Source organism: Montipora foliosa, chromosome 2 (genome assembly GCF_036669935.1).
Source record: "Montipora foliosa isolate CH-2021 chromosome 2, ASM3666993v2, whole genome shotgun sequence".
Taxonomy (NCBI): Eukaryota; Metazoa; Cnidaria; class Anthozoa; order Scleractinia; family Acroporidae; genus Montipora; species Montipora foliosa.
The window spans coordinates 54,389,551-54,411,640 of record NC_090870.1 but is presented as its reverse complement, the minus strand read 5'-3'; the positions used below and the strand labels follow the sequence as shown (position 1 = coordinate 54,411,640).

The following is a 22,090-nucleotide window of genomic DNA, read 5'->3' as shown; positions in this document are numbered from 1 at the left end:
CTTGGTTGCCATGGTAACCTCCTTGCTGCTGAGGAGAGTGCTCCTCCTCTTTTGCTACCTTTACGGCACCTACCCTCTAGTAAATTAAATTGGCGTAGTGTTCTAACAGGCATTCACAGTTGAGTGGCCCTGATGTTACCTCAACGCATCAACAGTTTTTCCGAGAAATTCGGTGGGATCGTCTGCTTTTCTCGAAACTCGTTTAATGACAATCATTCCCAGCGTTTTTGAAGTTGTGCGAGTTGTGCTCGCGGGGGAATTAGCTAAAGAACTCATGGGGTTACAAGATCAGCATTTACGCATGCGTCACCCGCTCATTCGCGAGTGGAGCTTCAGGCCAACACAAACGGATTTAAGTGACCACTAAACCGTTTGTGTAGAATTTTCGTAGTTGTAGTAAATAGGAGATATATTTATATTCCATATATATATATAGGAATGAGGAGAAAGGTGAGCGAAATGAGCGGTATTTGTTTATTTCTGGTGACCGATTTTAATCATGAGCTAACTCGAGCAGCTCACGAATTGCGTGTGTGGCTTACGCGCGCGCCCTCAGCTGAAAGCCCTTCCGAGCCAACTTAATTAATTAAAACTCTTTTTACTACTGTTAGTTCAGGAACCATTGCCATTTCTTTTATATTTTGTCCATGCAAACGAGGCTAGTGAGTCTAATTAGCACATAACCAAAAGAATGTTTTATGGATTTGGCCTCATCCTTTACTCCACCAAGAAGGGATCAGTTTTAAAGGTTTAAAATTGTAAATGGTTTCTTTTCATGTTAATGTACCGCAGTCTGGCGTTATTTAAGGTCAGGAGCCATCCTGTTACCGGTGGATTTCAAATCCGCCGCCTTGCTTTATGATTAACTGAGCGCAATTTAAAAAAAAAAAATAAATAGAAAAAATAAACAACGGAAAAAACATTGCTAGTTTCGTTGCGGAAGTCAACCTCGCAATGCCTTCCATAATAATAAAACCTCGGCTTTTAATATTTAGGCGTGGTTTGGGTATTAACCACGATCATTTCTTTTTCCGCAACGGAAAGATAATAAAAAGTTTTTCATCATTCAACACCACGCGAAAGATAATTCACATACGAGTGCAAAACAGTAAGGAGCTCTCCTCATTTGTCAGTTACGCTAACAATATTGATAGCTTGTCACGCATGATGGTCGAGTGTTCTTGACGTCACGTCAAAACAACAGTTTTCCAAGAATTCGGAATTTCCCTGAACTCATTTATTAAAATATATATATTGAGACACCTTCAAAGACGCTTTCATCTTCCACTCAAAGAAGAAAGGAACAGTTCTGGTAATTTGTAAAGGTGGAAGTGGTTTGTTTTCAGTTTGGTTCGCTAGAAGTGTAATCAGGACTGACTGACGTTCTGATTTTCGTACAGTGCGAAACGGGTAAGTGGATCGATTTGCGTTCGAAAGCAGAATATATGTACTCATAACTTTAATACGACAGACTGTAGACTACTAAGGGGGAAGATTTTCAGCAAAAGCAGCAAAAATATCCCGTTCTCGGTGCGGGTTGTATCGAAGATTTCAGTTCATACGGCAAAAAGATTGAAAATAGCATACAGTGATTCCACGTGCTCGGTCTGTTGCTACTGCAATTCCCGGTGGTGGCTCATACTGACCTAATTCGCTTCCTTGGACCGAGACACATCAGTACATTTTGGTTGAGATGCGATTGAGTGATTATAAAAACGTTTTTGCGATGATGTGCCATGTAGTTACAGTCGCGTTGTCTTTAGGGAGTAGATCTACCACGCGACGGCAACGAAAACGTCACAAATTTTGCATATTTCATTGCCAAAAACAATACCTTTGCACAATCTGCACGTGCAGTTTTCATTTTTATACATTTCTTTTACGTTTTTGGCAAATCTGCGACGTGAAATGACCAATTTTCAATTATTACGGAGGACGTGAACACAAGGCTATACCTGCCAACTTTTTCAGAGATATAGGCGTGAGATTTTTATCCTGGGAGTGCTGGGATTTTTGAAGACGACACGATCATTTCCGAAGATTTCCGAAGACGTAGGAAGTCTATCGAAGACGTATAAACGCGAGCTCGCTCCCAGTGCTTTTCACTTCAAAAATCAGAGATCGCGAGGAAGGTATTGTCATTTATTCATGTTAAACATGGTTTTCGTTCCTTACATGGGTCTAAATTTAACATAGTTTTGGAAATTGTGTCATGCAAAACGGCAACAACTCACATTTTTCAATCAGGCGTGAGAAATTGGCCCGCAAGCGTGAGCCGGCGTGAGATCGAAGTTTTCAACCCGCAGGCGTGAGAGTTGGCAGGTATCCAAGGCATCGAATTTGAGTTTTCTATCGTAGGTTCAACATCACACCTCCTAATTCAGTTCCAGGAAAGTTGCGCTGGGTTTTTGAAGTTAGTCAAAGCGACATAATGACGAAAAAGATTATTAAACCTCAACTTCAATTTTAAATGACGTTTTCGTTACCGTCGTATCGTAGATCTTAAACTCCGTAATTTCTCACTTTACCAACACGGCTAGTCGACGTTAAGCCGATGATACACGGTTAACATCTAGCAACATTTGGTGCTCAACAAATGTTGAACAATGTTGCACAAACATGTTGGAATATGGCTGGTCTCTATTTTCGTTCAACATCGTTCAACAACATTCAATGAGTTGAATGGCATATTTCAACATTCAACATGACACAACACAGTGTTCAACATTTGTTGAACAAGAGCTGCAACATTTGTTCACAAATGTTGAACCGTGTATCATTGGCCTTACACTGACAAGTTTGTTACTGCACGGAGAACCGTTCTTATAATATGCATAATCATAGCACGATTTCCACTCAGTTGTGCGCCTCGCCTGTGCCAAATTAAAGGGAACCAACTGGACTCCCCACTTCATTAATAATAATAATAATAATAATAATAATAATAATAATAATAATAATAATAATAATAATAATAATAATAATAATAATAATAATAATAATAATAATAATAATAATAATAATAATAATAATAATAATAATAATAATTGCCTTTATTTCAACACAATAGTTTTTAAAGCTGGTAGCCTGTGGGGTCGTCATTTTGACACGTCTTTCTGAGCTCTCATCATTGTAGTTCTAGTCGTACAACATTTGTATTTCCTTTGACAATTTGTAAAAATGCTTTGCTTGCTGAGATCTTACTCCATTGAAGTGAGTCTTGGTGGATCTTAAGTATTTCAGTGTACCGGGCTAATATTGACGTGGGTACGAAAAAAGATTACACTTTGTCATTTCCTTACTTGTCGAAGAACCACTTATTGAAGCTCAGACTTGTGCACTGAGAGACAAGAATCTAGAGCAATCCAAAAAAAGAATTATTTCTGCTTTCACCTTTGAGGCCGGAAGGCAAGCAGTTCATTCATATTAATTGCCAACACCGATTGTCAACAACAGCGAGATCCTATGGATAACTCAAGGTGTGTCTCCTGATCTATCGATCTTCCTTGAAGTCAAGTATTTTTTGAAAAAGGATTTATTTTCGATCTTGGCGGTCTGTCAGGGACACCCAATGTCAATTTCGGAAAATATCTGTTCGGAAGACGATTTGAGATCTAGAATTTTCGGAACATTTGTTGTAAAATTTCTTGCTTGCCTGTCTCTCCTAGGATTTTCGAACATCAGAAAAACAACAATCTGAAAAATTGTAACTGCTGTTTGTTTTCTTTTCCTGCTGAAATTGAAATGGCCGAAGGACAAAAGTATATAATTGCCCATTTTAAACGGATTTTTTCCCCTAAAAAGGTCACCTAGAATTTTCGGGAGCCCTTTTTCTGGCTGAAAATTTCGAAAAAGGTAAGTTTTGAACCCTATAATTTTCGGATCACTAGACTTTCAACTAGGAAATCCGAACAGGTGAAAAATGTTTTTTAAAAATATGCCTATATCTACCGTTTAAATACTAAAATACGTTTAAAAATGCTCTGTTTGAGTGGTGTTGAACTATGTTCTCGTTGGGTGCCCCTGGTCTGTGTTAATTAAGGAAATTATCCTATAAAACATTTGCCTAAAACATAATGCAGTAATGGTGAAAAAAACTCTTAGCTTTTAGTTTCCTTGCATAGATAATTTTGCAGGGTCTTTTTACCCTCTGGCAACTGTCAAACCAACGAGGTGAACTCAAACTCGTATATTGATTGCAAAGAAGAACAGCGAAGGAAGTAAAAATTACGCTGACAGAATCATGTGAGTTCGAGCTTACGTAACAAACTATAGGTGCGGTTACACTCACCATGGTAAATGCCATTTCCCATGGTAAATTATCCCACGGTGCCTCACACTTGGGTTTTAGTATACCGTGTTAACTAGGGGTCACACGTTATGAAGATTACCGAGGTAAAACGAAATCTCACGCAATTCATTGGCGGGAAATTTAATCACAACTTCATCAGCATAGCGATTGGCTCTTGTACCTCGGGCATCAAAACACCCTTCCAACTTCCCACGTGAAATGTCATGGGCGCTTCCACTGATCTTTTTGACGTATCCATGGATATTTAACACGGGAAATTTACCTCGGGAAGCGTCGGTCACACTACTAAATACAGTTTCCCGTGGTAAAAAGGCAATTTACCACGGTAAAAGTGCCCCGTGTAACCGCACCTTATGTAAACGCTTACACGTGACTGGAAGTGACTAATTTGCAGTGGTTTGTGACATGTGTTTGACAGCAGGTGTATCTAAACCATGCGCTAAAATAGGATTTAAACAAGACGCTTGGAGGCGTTTACATGGTATGGGTCGATAATAAGCATTAAAACGTTTTGTAGCAATAATCACACTTATGTTTACACTAGCAAACAAGCTTGCGTCAGAAAGGCTCCTGCTTGCATTAAGGTCTCGGTAAAGGAACGGTGAGGTGTCCGCGATGTCGTGAGGCACAGAGTCAAACTGTATGTCTTATTAAAGCTAATAGATCGAATTATTTGTATAAAGCTTTAGTTTTTTGGTATTTAATATTGCCTTTTATCTTTGAGGCCTCAAACTCAGAACGACCTAGTCTGCTGCAGAAGCTCCTGCCCCTTCACTTGGTTGCGAAAATAACCGCACTTTGTTGCATCTTATGCACTCCAATACTGTGTGAGGCATTTTTGATATGATAAGAATTGAAGTAGATATCACGCACGCTGGTAACAGTCGCCAGTTTGAATTTAACCGTTACCATTTGTAGATTTTGGCGGGCTCATCGCTTGTGACGTCAAGGCCCTAAAAGTTACTCTTGGAAATAAAGGAAGTTGCCCTTGACAACATGGTAACTTCAACGCTGAAATTTTGTCACCAAACTTCCCTAGTGTCATACTCAACTGAGAATCATAGTAATTTGGGCAGAAAAAGTGCCATAAAATCAGTCTCCGAGGACAAACGAAAAATTCCTTACGGTATGTGGGGTAGTACAATCATCTATTACAACTGAAAATTTGGAGGCGATATCTTAAAACCGGTATGGACAGGAGGTCCGAGAAGTAGGGGTCTCAATAACTTCTGAAATAGCCGTCCATGATAGCCCATTGAAGGCGGCAGTTTGACAAGTTTATGATAGCATTTTTAGTGAAAATCAAGGCAAAATAGCCGGCGGTGTGAGGCAAAGCAGGCGGCGGTATACCGCCGGTAACCGGCTTCTATTGAAACCCTGAATTATTCAGAAGTTGTAATTTTGGCGTTAAAATAAACCCCTAGAAAACCGAGCTTGAAGATTTTGCGTGCAGTTCACGGTCTGCTGAAGAACTCCACACCCTACTTAAAAGCCAATTATGCTGACCAATCAGCGTTCGAGCACGCGCTAACGTAGGAGATCGGGCGTGGAGGCTGTCAATTGACACCCAATTCTTTCACGTGTGATTGACATGATACATCAAACATTTTTCGCTCGCAGATTATAGCGTCTCGGGTTTGCATAAATGTCTCGTCCCCCAACTCCCCCTTGTGTTTAGATGAGGCTATGGAAGCACGGAAAACGTCCTTGTTGCTGAAATAGTGCGATACGTTTATTGCTGCCGCAGTGAGTGAGCCTGAAGCGAACGAACGAAGCAGCTCTCGAAACGCAAGGGATTGTGGTTATGCGCGAATGGAGGAAATAACATGCGTGATATGGTTATTAGAATCTGCTCTGTTTTTCATTTCAAACTGCAGATAGTTTCACTGGCGCGCAACAAAAAGATAACTGAGATTCGAAAAGGCCAAGAACTTGGAATGTTGTAGGAAACAAATCTTTTGATCACTTCTCCAATTCTCAGGTCTGTGCGGTATATCGTTTCTGAGTTATCTGTTGAAGCGTTTCGCGCAATTTTATAGAGATTTGTATGAAGACGCCATATGGTCCACCAAAAAAACGGTCAGTATTCAACGAAAACATCTGGAGTTCACGTTGCGATGAAAGCACTTACTTTTCGCTCCTGAGATAAAATACATGTGCATGAACACATCTCCTAATGTACTTGGAAAGGCTCAAACTACTGAGATTCATAAGGATAGACAGTTTTTTCAACCAAATAGGTTTGTATCATGGTGTCACGCAAGGTGACAATTCGGAAATTCAAAATGCTGTATTTTCGAAACGAAAGACGTCACGCACGGAAATGGAAACTTGAAAAAAAAGATATTTATTGGTCATCATCAACCTCCTTTAGGTAAAAATTCAGAAGATATTTTGATTTTAGAATACAAGGAGGTCCAGTTTTGTAACCTCTCTGTTCAAGACCTATTAAAATCTCACGCAAAAACCGTGGTGAAATTACCCGGGGTATTTTCGCAAATCCCATTATACAGTTCTTTTTCTTTAAGGGGGGGAGGGGGGGGGGGAGAGGGGGTGGGAGAGGGGTTATTTGCATTTAAGCAATGGATATCCAGCTCACTGTCCCAAAAGTAATTAACTTTCATTGTTATTATGTACTAATTTTCGCGGGTATTCTAAAAAGACTCTTTTGTGGCTGTGCTTTGGAGCCCACCCATGCCAGAAGAACGCTCTTACCAGATTATCTGTTTTTGAATTCCCCATTATACAATTTTTTTGCTCCTCAAAATTTTGCGTAAACTATTGTTTTCAAATGCTCTTGGGGACACTGCATATTTCCAAGAAAATTTGGAAAACAAGGGTTTATTCAAAATTTGAGGGGGGAAAACAAAGTGTATTATTGGGAATTCGAAAAGAGAGAATTCACTCTTGTATGAGATAAACGATTTTTTAGCAGGGCTGGCGTTGCTGTACAAAAGTAAAATTTCATTCAGCTGATTCGTGCGTTTTACAGTTGATTGACGGGAACTGAAGACTGAAATGGCTTCCTACAAAATGGCACAGCGGCCGTCGCTTTTGACCTTCTGAACAGAAAAATTTTCCCTTTATATTATAAAAAAGTGATCGCATGTGTCCTCGTAAAATTAAGGATTAATATATCACGCGTAATTTCAGAAATTGCCCGAGTCGCGGCAATTTCTGCACCATGGGAAATATGGGTGATACAGAACATTAACTTTACGAGGAAACATGCAATCACTTTTTTATAATATAAAGGGAAAATTTTTTTTAAATCGCACGCTGTTGCGTAATTGGCCATTTTATAGTTGTTGGCTCAGTGACCTAGTCTATGATTGGCTAGGAAGCTGCCGGTGATCTTGTGCTGATACAGTCGACACTGCTTTTATCATGCAGATTATGCTGTTGGAATAGGCCATTTTCGAAATATCAAATATTCAGCTTGAAAGTGAGGCAGTGAGGACAAAGACAATAGAAACACGTAGGAATTAATATGAAAAATATTTACATATCATCCACTTTCCTTTGTCTTTGTCCTCACTGACTCGCTATCAAGCTGAATTTTAATATATCGAAAAAGGCGTATTCTAATTAGTCCACATTACCATCAGAAAAGCACAAAGGTCTCTATCAAAGCAGGGTCACCTGCAGCCTCGCTTCCATTCTTAGGCCAGGTAACTTAGCTATAACTGTCAAATAGTCTATTTCGTAGGAAGCCATTACCTGTACTAATTAAAAATGCAAACCAGTAGTCACAGTTGCTTCGTTAAGTACTGCCATGATCACTTTCACTTAGAATCGCAGATTTTCTATCGCAGAAAATGATTTGTTTTTAAACGATTTGATTTTATCTTTAGACAGTGGAATAATGGATTTGAACCACACCCCACTTGATTTACCCGTGAGCAAGAAAGAGAATCTTGGTGATGAAAGAGTGATTATTTACACGTTTGACAAATCGCAACATGTCAGGTCGTTGCTGAGCAACCTTGCCGAGATGCAGGTCAAGGGAGGTATCTTGACCGATGTCACCGTGAGAAACAAATCAAACGATCACGAGGAGCCATTCCATTCCATGCTGCTCGCAGCTTGCAGCGTTATTTTCCAACAGGCTCTAACAGGAAAGCATTATGACTGCACCGCCGGAACCATTTCACTGGGAGACATAACTGCCAATCAGTTCAAGGCTTTTCGCGATTTCCTGTACAAATCTGAGCCTCCTTTGGACGAGGGAATGGTAGCTGACCTCCATCGATTCGCCAATAGATATCGCATTGAGTCTTTGGCAAAATTGTGTGGACAGCGCGCAGATCAGCGGAAAGGTGAAGAAGGAACAGCTGTTTGGTTAAATCACCACGACGGTTTGCTGACGCAACTGCATGAAATGTTCCAAAAAACCCAGTTGGCCACTTCAGTTTTGGAAGGTAGCGAGGGAGGCCGTCAGTTTTCAGTACACGGTCCACTTATGGCTGCAGCGTCTCCAGTTTTCCGAGAAATGCTCTCCAGTGACCTGTTCTCTCAAGATGGGCAGAACTTTCGCTTGAAAGAAGTCACATCCGACGCGTTAGGTGACCTCATAGAGTACATCTACACAGGGGAAATCCCAGTGAAAGGCGAAAACGCGGCTGACTTGTTACATGCAGCTTGTGCTTATGAAATTCCCGCCCTTGCCAACGCTTGCTGTGATTGGCTTAGCTCTCAACTCTGCGCCTATAATGCAATCGGTGTTTGGCAGCTGACACGTGAAGAAGATGGTGAATATTCCAACGATCTTGAACAGAAAGCCAAAGCCTTTATTGTAGCCAACTTTACCAGCGTCTGTCAGGAAGATGAATTCTATGAGCTCGAGTATGAAGACCTAATGATAATTGTACAAGACGACGATCTAACCGTAGATCCTGAAGACCTGTTCTATTCCGTTGCTAACTGGGTTGAAGATGACATAGAGAACCGTTCGGCGTATTTTTACGATCTTTTGCAGTGCATTCGATTGGAAAATACACGACTGGATTTTTTGCGTGAATTGGCAGGAGATCCCCTCGTGAAAGACTGCACAAAATGTCTCCGCGCTGTTCGTGCTGCTTATGCTTCGACCATGGCTCGAGGACAAAGCATCCCAGAAGTTAACCAACGCCTTTGCGATGGCGAAGATGTCAAGAGGACGCTGCTGGAACAATTCCTGAGTTCTCAACCTGAGATGCCCACTATGGAGTCAACACATGACGACAATGATTGCCAGGAAGAAGTCTCCAAGGGTACACCTCCTCTGACCAAGGAAGGAAAGCCCGATATGCGGTACAAAATCAACCGGCGGCGGTTAGGCCGTACCAACAAGGATGGGAGTCCAGATATGCGCTTCGAAGTCAACAAGACCCCTTCCAATCTCTTTTCCCAAAAAAATCCAGCCAGTTCACAACACAAAGAGATTCCGTTGAAAAAGGACGGCACACCGGACAGGAGGTTTAAAGTCAACAAAGAGGCTTCGAAGACGTCACCATCCCAGGCGAGCCCTAAGGTACCTCAATACAGAAGTGATCCTCTCAAAAAGGATGGCACTCCAGATATGCGCTTCAAAGTGAACAGAAAGACTTCGCCTTCTGGAAACTTGTCAGGACCTGTCAAACGAGATGGTACACCAGACATGCGGTATGCCGTTAATAACGCATCTCGCAGATCAGTGTCTCCACAAACAAGCGCTTTGCGTGGCCAGTCACCAACGTTAGGTCCATTTAAAAAGGATGGAACTCCAGACATAAGGTATCGAGCAAATAGGATTGCCGGCAGTAGCTCATCCTCTTCTGGCGATTCAATGTCAAGCGGCAGCTCCATATCTTCCTCTTCTTTAAGTAGCTATAGCAGTTCAAGTTACACCACAAGTTCGTCCTCAAGTGGAAGTGGCTTTGGAGGGCCACTTAAAAGTGATGGCACCCCAGATATGAGATATGCTGGAAACAAGGCGGCGTATAAAAGCCCAATGTCGAGTGGCAGTTCCGGCTATGGCTCAAGTTCGTCGTTGTATGGAAGTGGCCATAGCATATCAAGCGCATATGGCCCTCGAAAGAGTGATGGCACCCCCGATATGAGGTATGCTGCAAACAAGGCGGCGTATAGCAGCCCAATGTTGAGTGGCAGTTCCGGCTACAGCTCAAGCACATCGTCTTGTGGAAGTGGCCCACTGAAGAGTGATGGCACCCCAGACATGAGGTATGCAGCTAATAAGGCAGCCTATAGTAGACCTGTCTCGTATAGCAGTTCCAGCCGCAGCTCCAGTTCATCGTCTTTTGGGTGTGGTCCTCTAAAGAGTAATGGCACTCCCGATATGAGGTTTGCAGCTAACAGACGCAAGTGACCGAGGAAGATGCACACCTTTTAAAAGCTTTCATATATTCCATAAAGTTTTCATTACCAAGGGCAAAGTGTATATGCTTGCTAATTGTGTTAGATAACATAACTAGCTGTATTTCATTGGTTTCATTTGCATGTATTAACGTGTGACGCATATCGACTGTAGCCTTTTCGTTTGTGTTAACATTTTAGCGATAGTTTTGAACTCTGTGTTACGATAGAACAGGCGTGTATGGGTGGCTTTTAAGGTATATTTTGCCTCAATGTCATTGTTTAATTTCGTGGCATTCCAAAACAGCTAAAGGCTGCTGAAGGCCCGTTTAAACGGTTTCAACAGTTGACCAACCCAACATTTGTTGGACAAAAGTTGAACGGATGTTGGGCAAATGTTGGACGCAAAAACAAAGTTGTGCGGAGGCCGTTCAAACGGCTCCAACATTGCGCCAACACAAAAGAACCAACACTTTCGCGAAATTTGATTGCGAGGAACTAAGAACTAGAAACCAGACTCTCTCGTCCAGATGAACTACTTGCCACCATAGTGATTTAGCGATCACGGAGCATGCGTGTGTTCTACAGTTGTTCAACAGAGCGTTCAAACGGCTTTAACAGCATCCAAAATTTTCGAGAACAAAGGAAAGAAATGAATCGATGTCGAATGAAAGTTGAAACCGATGTAAACTTTATCAGAAACCCATAAGGGTTGAAACGTGTAACGCGCGTTCACAGCTTCCGAATATTCAGTGCGAACTGATTGGTTGAATGTTTCAGTGCTAACTACCATATTTGGAAACCCCTCGCTCTTTTTGTTCCAAATATGGTACTTAGCAAATTGAATATTCAGAAGCTTGTTTCCCAGTACACAAGGGGCTGTTACACGTTTCAACCCTTATGGGTTTCTGACTTTATGCAACACGCTTTTAACAAGCTTCCAACATTTTTTTTACAATTTCAACAACGTTTAACGACTTATTAAACGCACCGAACATTTGGTTCAAAAAGCGTTGAATGCATTTCGAAGCAAATGTTGAAACCGTTTAAACGGGCCTTAAGGGAATTGAAAAGATTAAACGTGTTAGTGTTTTAAATCAACTGAAGTGGGTACCTAAAATCATGCGGGGTTTTTACCTACTGCCCCGTCGTGTTCAGAAAAAATGAAGAAAGGCGTCTCGTTTCACTTGAAAGATCAGTTGCGGAGTTGCAAGGTAACAGTTAACTTTCACGTTAAAAGTAAGAAGGTAACAATCAACTTTCACGTTAAAAGTAAGGGTTCTTTAGGCGTCGTTATATTTTTCTTTTTTCAGTAATTACAGTCTGTGACTAATGTATACGAAAAAACGGCTGTGATCGTTTTTATGTTGGCACAACTTAAGCGGCATAGCCATCTTCTCAGTGAGGCACCTTACGTTTAATGTTCAAACTTATTCAAGTACAATTGTTTCGTTGCGAGATATAATTTGTTGAGCATTCTCATTATTTCAGACGAAGCCGGCTTATACACTGTTGCGTTTTACCAGCGATTTAAACCACTTTTTACTTTATTAAGTACCTTCTCCGTAACATTGCTTTTGGAGCAGTGAAGTGTCAGTTTACTTTTTCCATCGTGCCAGGGTCTAATGGCTTGCGAACGCAAATTTGACGAAGCAAGAGGACAATAAAATTGGCGATTTTGTTAGGCAATCTTGTCTGACAGTGTTTTCAAAGCCGCATCGTCACGTAGACCATCAACATGGTGTCCAGGTATTGCAAGTTGTCTTAGTAGGGGGTTTATCTTGTTCGCATTCTTTGTCGTCTGTTGGCTCCTTCACCTTGGATTCCGTTGTCTTTACGCAGACCACTTCAATTTCTCGGATACCCCTACCACAAGTAGCCGAACACTGGAAAAGTACAGCAAGAAAATGTCATAGACTCATTAGGTTAGATTTGAGTAGTTGAATTTGGAAAGACCTCGCGCCGGTCAGAATCCATTAAAGTATCCGTCACTGTCACTCTCGCTTAAATGTCTTTGCATGAGGTTATAACTGGGTATAGATTTAGCCAAGCCTGAAATCGGAGCTCCCGGGTTATTTTATTCTTACAAGTAGTAGTAATCTCAGATTATTAAAGTGCGTTCGACAATCACTTTGGAAGCAACGCAGAAGGGTAGGAAAGAAACAATCCTTATCCTGTTTTATACGTGGTCTATCGACCACTTATTTATTTTTCTAAAAGGTTTTTTTACGATTGGTTTTTGTAGTCAAAACTTGGGTTTACAAAATGGTTTATAAACAAAGTCAATGCTGATATGTGTATAAGGTAATGTCCGTTAAGAGTAGTTCAAAATCCAATAGGTGTCAAGTCCAATCCAAGGTGTCAAGGACGTAACTTTACGGCATGACTATTCCGGGGGTGGGGGTAGGGGGTGAAAGGTATACAGCAGAAACGACCCAAACCTTTACAAAAATGCTAACCATAGGCCTAGTCATTATCTAAAGCATAGTGTTTAGGCCTAAGGTTAGCATTTTTGTAAAGGTTTGAGTTGTATGGGAATCCCGATAAAAGACCTGAGAAGATAATTTTACGAAAAAATCTTCAATTAAAAAGTCTACCCTTATTGCCATTGTGGATCGCTTCCTTCCTGTGAGGTTATTTCCCAGATTCGACGCTAATTGAGCCAGTATCAGTTCCTCGCTTGTCAACGGTCGAATTGGAAAAAAACCTCACAGGAAGGAGGCTACCCACGATGGCAGTAAGGTTAGACTTTTTAATTGAAAAATGTCTCGTAAAATTATCTTTTCAGGTCCTTTATTAGGATTCCCATACAAATCCTTATATTCCCTCACCCTGAGCTTGCGGTGCCTGTGCTTTCATTTATGGTGGCCCAAACCAGTTTCATCACTTGAAAGAAACGTTCTTATTAGAAGGATTGACACTACAACACTATCACTTAACAGGATTGTTATGGTACCATATCAAACACCAATTGCTGCTGGAAAAGACTGGGTCATTTTTGTGACGTAAAAGGTTACCGTGGCAACGCGAAAGCCTTGCAAAAACACACCATATTTTGGCTTTTATTTCTATAAGGTAATCCGCATGTCCGAATGAAACGTTTTGCACAGTTTGAAAAATTCCTGAGGAGCGGATTCAGAGCCACCTTAAATAATTGAAAATTTAAGGTAGCTCTGAATCCGCTCCACATAATTCTTTGACTTTGCAAAGTTGCTTTGAGTTTCATCTTAGCCTGTTGATCTCTTTTGTGCAAGAAAAAAATTGGAGTCGGGGTCACCGAGTTCGTTTTTCAGATATGAACAAATAAGCCAAAATATAGGCTGTTTTTACAAAGCTTTCCTATAGCTGTGGTAACTTGTAACGTTGCAAAAATGACTGTATCTCGTTCAACAATAATTGATGTTTCACGATAGATCATAGCATTGCTGTTACGTGATAAAGTGTTGTAGTGTCAATCCTTCTAATGACAAGCTCTCTTGACTGGTTTGAGCCACCCTAACGAGGCTCCCTAGAGTTTTAGGGCCGCGCGCAAGTATGGCGCGTAAAGACTGAATAGCCCGTGTTTTTCTGATTTTTGTGACGTCTGCGTTACCAAATCTGTAAAATTAGCTGTTAATTTTCTCGCTTTCCCTTCGGGAAATTTTTTGACCACGTACAGTTCCTATCAAATACCCTAGTTTTGTTAAAATCTGTCGGAGCTAATCGAATATATTTAGAAAAATGACAAATTACAGAATATTGGCAGAACCGTCTGAACGACCTTGACTCTTTACCACTTCAAAATGTCAGGCAATATCATTTCCATAAAGTGGCAAAGAATAAACAAATTTCACCGAAGGAAAATATAAATATTAAGGAATTTTGGTCAAAAATAGGAATATATCAGCCTGTCATACGAGGTGATGTTGCCATGGTGACGGCCAATGCAAAAATTAACACCCAAAAAATAATCCTTACATCGGTACCCATATTGGTGAATCGCTACAGGGAAAACTTTGAGAGAAATCAATTAGGTTTCCGTTTGTAATTCGTGCCCTGTAGGGAGGGTATTCGAAAATACTCTAGGGAGCCAACTTAATGAGCAACGTCGAAAAACGTGGTCGATCGAATCAATGCTCCCATAGTCGCATAAGGTCGCGGCAATTTTACATAGCTAGTCCTACGAAAGTCACTCAACGCAGGATAGCATCCAGCTTGAGTCCACGAGCAACTGCAAGAACAATATGCGTTTTTCCGTCGAAACGCAATAAGGTAACCTGGCTTGAGCCTGCGATGGAATCGAAACCCAGTTGGTCAGGATATAGTCGCGTGATACTGGTCAGTGGATACCTTGCTTTGACAGGTGTCAACAGACCGACTTCGTTATATTAAAGACATCATCTCGAGGCTCTAGGGAATAAATGTAAGGATTTGTTAATCTCGTACCCAGATCTCACTCTGTCACTGGAAATGTGAGATCTGGTAAAGTTCGACAGTACACCATTTTTCATTGGCTACTTAAAAATGGTTGCGGCAATGCAATCTGCGCTCCGATTGGCTTATTTCACGGGGCACTTAGTGAAGCTGATAAATTCAAGTTGAAGGATGTATTAAATTTATTCAAAACAGTATTTCTCGTTCTTAAAGCGTGACTCGCGAATTAAGTAGTGATCAATTGTGAATTTTACGATTAGATTAACTACATTTTTCACGAGATCGTGTCAAGAAAATAGCGCTCGTTGCAATGATTAGGTCTAAGCACTCTTTAACATTTTCCCTTTCAATTTACGGTTTGGTTAACTACACTTTTCACGAGATTGTGTGAAGAAAATAGCACTCGTTTACTGATTAAGCCTAAGCGCTCGTTTCAGTGATTCTGCAGTTGTTCCGACAATTAAACAATCTCGACCGTTCAAATACAATCGCCTGTAGCGCTTCTTTCTGTTTGGGCTTAAGTTTAAGGTTTCCTTGTCGTCTACCGAAAAGAATCTCTTCAAGAATACTCTCGAAATTCATGTTTATTCCGCAAAATTACCCAAAATCACAAGAGAGAGTACGAACAAGCGCAGTGATAGGAAAACCCGTATTTCGGGCCTCGCTGGCACTGAGCATGCTCGAAATCGAACTTTACCAGATCTCCCTTCCGTTTGACCGTGGGAGATCTGGGTACGAGATTAAGGATTTGTATGATCTTATTCCCCGGAGCCTCGGGATGATGCCTTTTGTTTAGGACTGAATTTTAATATTTTGAAAGTGGGTTATTGACCACAATATTGATGTCCAATATCAAAGATGTACGCTGTTATTTAGTAAATAAACCCCTTCGGGTGGGTGGTATGTCGGCTGATAATGTCCGCGGCAGAGAGATTGTCCGAAAAATGATTATTTGATCGAGAAGCGAATTCGAAGCTTCGAGGGCAAATATGTTCAAAATTTGACTAGAAAGAAAGCGTTCAAGGTGCTTTTTTGCTTACTGAAAAAGTAATAGCATGAAAGAGAGAATGCGAAGTCTGGATGACAGTGTTTTCAAGTGTGGCTGGAATTTTTCTCTCCTTCGATCGGTTGGTTTATTTTACAGTTAGTAAACACAGTGAATTAAATTATGTACTCTATAAAATGACTCAGTAGGATTAAATCTCTGAAGTTTGCTCATAAATTCCTTCACCTTTGTTTGTTCAGTCACGAAAGTATGTAATTAGCGGGTTCGCAATTATTCCTTTGCGCTACAGAAGTGACAAATGCGCTTCTTGCGCTTTCATATCAAAACTTCTAGCCAGTACTAGTAGACATCAAACGGAAAATAGTTAGTACAATTCTGGTAGACTACTGGGTAAATATTTTGTTTTAGTCGTGTCGCTTTGTACGTTTATTCATTTCGTATCTTTACTTTGTATTATAGGTTTCGAAGGCAACGCCTTTGATTAGGATAAGTCGAAACAGATAGCGAAACAACCTTCAAATACGTTGACAGCGCATTTTGTTGACTTTCTTATACCTTCCGGAAAGCTTTTTAATGTCGCTATCACTAGAATCCAGAAAACGAGTTTGTTTTTTTTTCATGTAAAAAGAAAACTCTCCTGCTGCCTTTTTCCGGTGGCTTTTTTCTTTTCAACGGAAATGATTGCCACAGCAATTCTCAGGGCAAATATCCACGGAAACGGGGTTATTGCGTGAAAACTGTCCTATACGTTTGCACCACGTGACGCAAATTAGCCAATTAAATCGCTGGAAAATGAATGGGTGGGTTATAAGTGCTGTTATGTAAATTATTATCCAGAGAAGTGCGTGGATGAGTTCTATCTTCCTTCCTATTCTCATTCGCGTGAAAGCCTTCGCACGTCGAATTAGGTAATCGCATAACTCCGTGCTCTCGTGCCAGTTATTCTATTAGCCCTAGAAGTCCCCAGGGAAATTTCCAAGACATTTAAAACGCCTTTGCATGCAAAAATTTCTCACTTCTCGCAAGTCTACTGACTCTACAATGTCTGCAAATTTCCCCACCCTCCTCCCCTTCAGCTTACCCTACGTCTATTTATACTCACGACACAGGACAGGAGTATAGAGTGTTTTCACATGGCGTCAAGGCGGCCATATTGGTGTTCCAAAACAAAGAAATGGCGGCCATGATGGTGTACCAAACTAATCCTCCGGAAATTGAACTCTATTTTTTATGCAAATACTTTCTTTTCTTTCAGTAATCTAATATGTCTGCTGGTCACGTGAGTAAAAACGCTCCACAGCTGAGCTCGAGATGAGATGCCATGAATGCACGGTTGGCTTTGATTCCGATAGGAAACTAACATTGACTTTGTAAATGCCACAGTTTGTTTCCGCCAAATGTAAACACATTTCATTTCAGTACCAAGACTCTACAAAACAACAGGCTTAAGCTAGGTACTTACTGGGCCTGATTTCACTGTGATCCACTCCGCCGGACAAGCCTGTATTGCGCATGTTTCATATGACGTGGGCTTAGATTCCTTGCAGTGAGATTCCTGTACTTCAATCTCTATTCCATGCGACTCATCCGTGCAAATAACTTCCCGTGTCCTTTTTCCTGGGTGACCGTCGTTACAGGTCTTTGAACAATCGGTCCATTCTCCAGTCTTCCACCTGGATTTTTCAACAATGTAATCATTTTACACATTTTGATTGGTCAGGAGCATTCGTCTTACTTACAATAGCGCCGGTAGTGTGAACTTGACGGTATCATTTGAATAGACGCAGCTGTAAGCGTCGTTAAAACATTCTTTTGCCACCAATTACAAACATCACGCAATAAACAGTGGTGAATTCTGAAGGAGAAGACCATGTGTTTAACAGATGGTTGGGCAGATACGTATGTCATCTTCAGTGTGAATATGAGATATATTAGGCTGTGGCATAAACAGGAAAGCATTTGCAATGATAATGAGGAATTAAGAAATTTGTAATAGTAATAAATCAATGCGAAAAGGCGTAGTTAATAATCACAAAACTGTCTTAGGAACACGCAAAACGGTATGCTTTTGATCTCTAAAAAGTTGTTATACCAAATCACACTTTCTGTATTCGCACTGAAGGTAGATTGCTTAGAGCGTCGAGTATGCAATCTGAGGCAAGCGCGTTCACACAAAAAATGGAGTGAAGGGATTAGTCCCATCTCGTCTTGTCCCAATCCCTTTCGCCGTTCTTGTTCAATTGCCAACATTTGTTCGACAGACAAACGAGAGAGAACGGACTGCCAGCAGTCTACACTGAAGATGGCAGAGCTATCTGCCAAAACATGTCTGTTAAACTTTAAAGTGTTGTGTCCTTTTTGAAACTTGTATCTTCGGCACTGCCATTATCTGGATCAATTAGTGAATCCCTCCTTATTTCGCTGTATGTATCGTAAATTATTAAGATCTCTGGTCTTTGTTATCGTCGAAGCCTGTGGTTTAAAGATAACTTACCATGCCCTGTTGCCTGAACGAACATCCAATGATTGTCTGTTGTATTAATTAAAGGGGCTCTGTAGGTGACTGAAATGGCCTCATATATCGCCATACCTTTTTGACAGCAGCGCAAAATGCAGCATTCACCGGTGGCAATTGGGGTTGCATTATTGCACGTTAGCGGTTTGCGTGAGTTATGGTTAAAGTTACAACTGCGTTTGCAACACCCTTTGTAATTTGCATAGCTGGCAAGATCCAGTGAAATCAATCCAAACGTGGTTGTAAAGTAAAAATGAAAAAAAAATGAAAGAGGATAGTGAGTGTTGACTCCATGTAAAGTAAGTCCCCGTAAGCTCAGTGGAAGAGTATCCGAAGTAGTAATCGGAAGGTTACTTTTTCACTCTGTTTTTTTCCGAGTATCCCCGACTCATTACCGGGAAGATAAAACCTCCAAAAAGCTTTGCAGACCTTATTTACGCTACATTGTCGTGTAAGCAGGAAAAAGGGTATTCTCACCTTGCTGGACATTCCTTAGTGTTACATTCAATAGTTTCATCGTCAGGCCTCCTTCCTGTACAAAAGTGATCACTGACCATGGATTCGTCATCCTCGCGGACACAGATGCTTTTGATCAACTCAATTCCTACGTGAGATGAAAAAGATTTCGATGTTGCAGATCTTTATACTGTATTCGTTGAAATACGATGCTCTTGTTTGCCCTTTCATTTTACGCGCCTGTCTGACTCGACCCGCAATACATGCAAAGTAGGATCAGTCACTCACTCACTGGCCGTTTTTATACTAGAGAGGCATAATTCGTCTGCGACGAACTTGGGCAAACATTTTTTTCTGCGTCTGTTAACTTTGTCGAGTATAAAGACAGGCACAAGACACAATGATTATGCGTCTGGACGAACGATCCAGTTTAGTGAGTCTTCGAAGACGTACTAAAGTGGATAGTTCGTCCAGAGGCATGATTTGTCTTCTGCCCGTCTTTCTACTAGACGAACTTAACAGAAGAAGAAAAAATGTTTGCCCAAGTTCGTCCCAGACGGAGTATGCCACGTCTTATATAGCTCGTCCCGTCTTTACACTAGACGAATAACATGAGAGAAGAGACGCATAATTCGTCTGGACAGATTATGCGTGTCTAGTACATATATAAGAACGGCAACTCACTCACTCACTCACTCACTCACTCACTCACTCACTCAATAACACTCGCTAACTCCCTCAATAACTCGCTAGATCGCTTACTCGTTCGTTCCTTCGCTCGCTCGTCTGTCAGGTGCTTTTCGCTTCTGTTAGCACGGCCAGTACGAAAAACAGAATGTGCACGTGTACTTCGTAGTGCGTATATGACCTAGATTGCGGACTGAGTATATTGGAAACCTTTCCAAATAAATTCTGCCATGCATAGAAGAGCAGAGTTCCTTACCACCCCCACAGCTCTCAGAACAACCCAGTGAGCGCAGTGTCCATTTAAAACTGACTTTCTTGTGGAGTTCCAGGCCGCGAACAAATTCCGTATCCGCAACCTTTTGGCTGGGATTTGGAAACAAGTATCGGATCCTCACTTCATACTCCTCTTTCCAAGACTGAACTAAATACTAAACAAACAGGAAGTTAAAAAAAAAATCATTTACGGATCTTTACAGTCCTGACAATTATGGGATTAATCTAAGGCAATAAAATACTTAGTCTAAATTTATCTTACCAGTAACTCTACATCTTTGGTCAACGGTCCTTGTGCAGTAATCTTTTCTCTGTTCAGATCATCACGGGTGTATTTGAACCTTGTGCCGGCGCCCACGAAATTAAACGAACGGGGTTTTATGCGAAAGTCCATATTCAGTAAATCTTTACCACTGGTGACCATCATTGCTATAGAAATGAACAACACTGGTACTGAATGGGAAAAAAATGTTCAATTTGCTAAATATTTCATGAAGTGAACACAAGGAAATGACCACCGTGAAGGTGGGGTAGGAGAGGTATGTTTTCATATTTACCACACAATTTTGTTGTCTAGCTCTATGTCTTCAAGAATTATAAATGGTTTGAAATATCCTGTGCACCATATGATTCTATTCGCGCGTGAAGAAACATGAACCCCCTTTAAAAAAGAGGCTACAGAGATTCGTAACTGGCCTTTCGATAAATAGTTTCACCCCATGCTAAATTACTCACCCAAATAATTTTTAAATCCTCTCATTTCTTTGATCTGAATATTCCTAGCTCCTTCCGGAAGAAATCCTATCGGCTGATAATGACCTGTAGCCCACGAAAAAGCAAAAAACGAGACAAATATGACATCTGTCTGACAAAGTATCAACTTCTCCGCGTAAGGATTGGAACCAAGGGAACAGTTTCCTCACCTTTCATTGGGTTTGGAAAGCCTTTGTATGTAAACCTTTTCCCAATGCACAACGTTCCATCTCCATCGCAAACACCGCAGCGGTCAAATACTTTCGATGATCCAAACACCTTATCACATCCCAATGGCTGGTTTTGGAAACAAACAAAAAAAGGGAATATTGAACATTTGTAATGAAATTTGCTGAGGCCTGCTTTATACTCCTTCAACTTTTGGGTATAAAATAAACTCGGCTGAAGGGATACCCAATGGTTAGGGTGCTTGCATTCGGAGATTCAGATATCCCGGGTTCAAGACCCGTGCTGACCACTCGTTGAATTTGTTCCTGGTATTCCCTGGTTCAACTTCTCAGTTGTACTTGTAATAACTAACTGGTTTGCCCCGGCCAGTTGGGATTCTTAACAGTGTTGTTGTTGTTGTTTTTTTTTCATTGCAGCCCTTAAAAGCCCCTGTGGAGAGTGGTCAGTTAATTACATATTGTATTGTAAGCAAATCGATCTATCCCGAAGTACATTGAGGAAAGTATGATTGTACCCGTACCCAGTATAAAAAAAGCCGACAACGTTACAATTGGGAAGGACGACAACTGTACTCAAATGGCGAAGTTATGATATGTAAAGAGCAAATGTTTATTAATTGCAGAATAAAGTGATTTCTTACAAATAGTGAAATAAAATTCTGTTTGAATTCGTTAGTGAAACGTATTATATAAGTTTAAAAAAAACTGGAAGGAATGGAAATCACGAGATGAATTTGGCTCTCCAAACATGCGACCCCTTTTTAAAACAGACCAACAGGAAGTTGCTAAGATTACACAATTGGCTAAAACATTCTTTTGTTATATAAGTACCTGACATTTTCCGTTGATGCAAAGTCCACTGTTTTCATCGAAATCGTCGCATCGGGTTCCATCATCCACATGACCAAATGAAAACTTTGCGAATTGGCGGATTCCCACTTCAGCAATGCATGATAGCTTGCACTCTTGACCAGCTTAAATGTGCCAGAAGAAGACTTACTTGTTAGCTCACTCAAATTGGCGTAATTATTCAAAATAACGCAGCCTTATCTATGGGGTACGTAACATTTTTCTGGTAATAGGCTGCACGGTCAAAGATGTTAAGCTCTAGGGAAAAGACTCTCAACTGGGACTATTGATTATCGTCAATATGA

At 40.9% G+C, this 22,090-nt stretch overlaps 2 protein-coding genes across 3 annotated transcripts in view; one reads left to right on the top strand and one right to left on the bottom strand.

Moving 5' to 3' along the window:
• Positions 1-1,270: 1,270 nt before the first annotated feature.
• On the top strand, positions 1,271-10,791 carry LOC137993571 (uncharacterized). The gene is made up of 2 exons (XM_068839510.1): positions 1,271-1,410; positions 8,167-10,791. Exon 2 carries the CDS (start codon positions 8,178-8,180, stop codon positions 10,656-10,658), a length of 2,481 nt encoding a protein of 826 aa, XP_068695611.1. The 5' UTR covers positions 1,271-1,410; positions 8,167-8,177; the 3' UTR covers positions 10,659-10,791.
• Positions 10,792-12,003: 1,212 nt separating this feature from the next.
• The window catches only part of LOC137993570 (A disintegrin and metalloproteinase with thrombospondin motifs 6-like), a 25,486-nt gene continuing 15,399 nt past the window's right edge, over positions 12,004-22,090 (bottom strand). For both annotated transcript variants that reach the window (XM_068839507.1, XM_068839508.1), the window contains exons 17-24: positions 21,768-21,910; positions 20,919-21,045; positions 20,731-20,814; positions 20,258-20,424; positions 19,979-20,150; positions 19,057-19,183; positions 17,527-17,737; positions 12,004-12,531 (exon numbers count right to left, since the gene is read on the bottom strand). In XM_068839507.1, the coding sequence (XP_068695608.1) occupies positions 12,379-12,531; positions 17,527-17,737; positions 19,057-19,183; positions 19,979-20,150; positions 20,258-20,424; positions 20,731-20,814; positions 20,919-21,045; positions 21,768-21,910 (1,184 nt within the window). In that variant the 3' untranslated portion in view covers positions 12,004-12,378. The remainder of the gene's footprint in view (positions 12,532-17,526; positions 17,738-19,056; positions 19,184-19,978; positions 20,151-20,257; positions 20,425-20,730; positions 20,815-20,918; positions 21,046-21,767; positions 21,911-22,090) is intronic.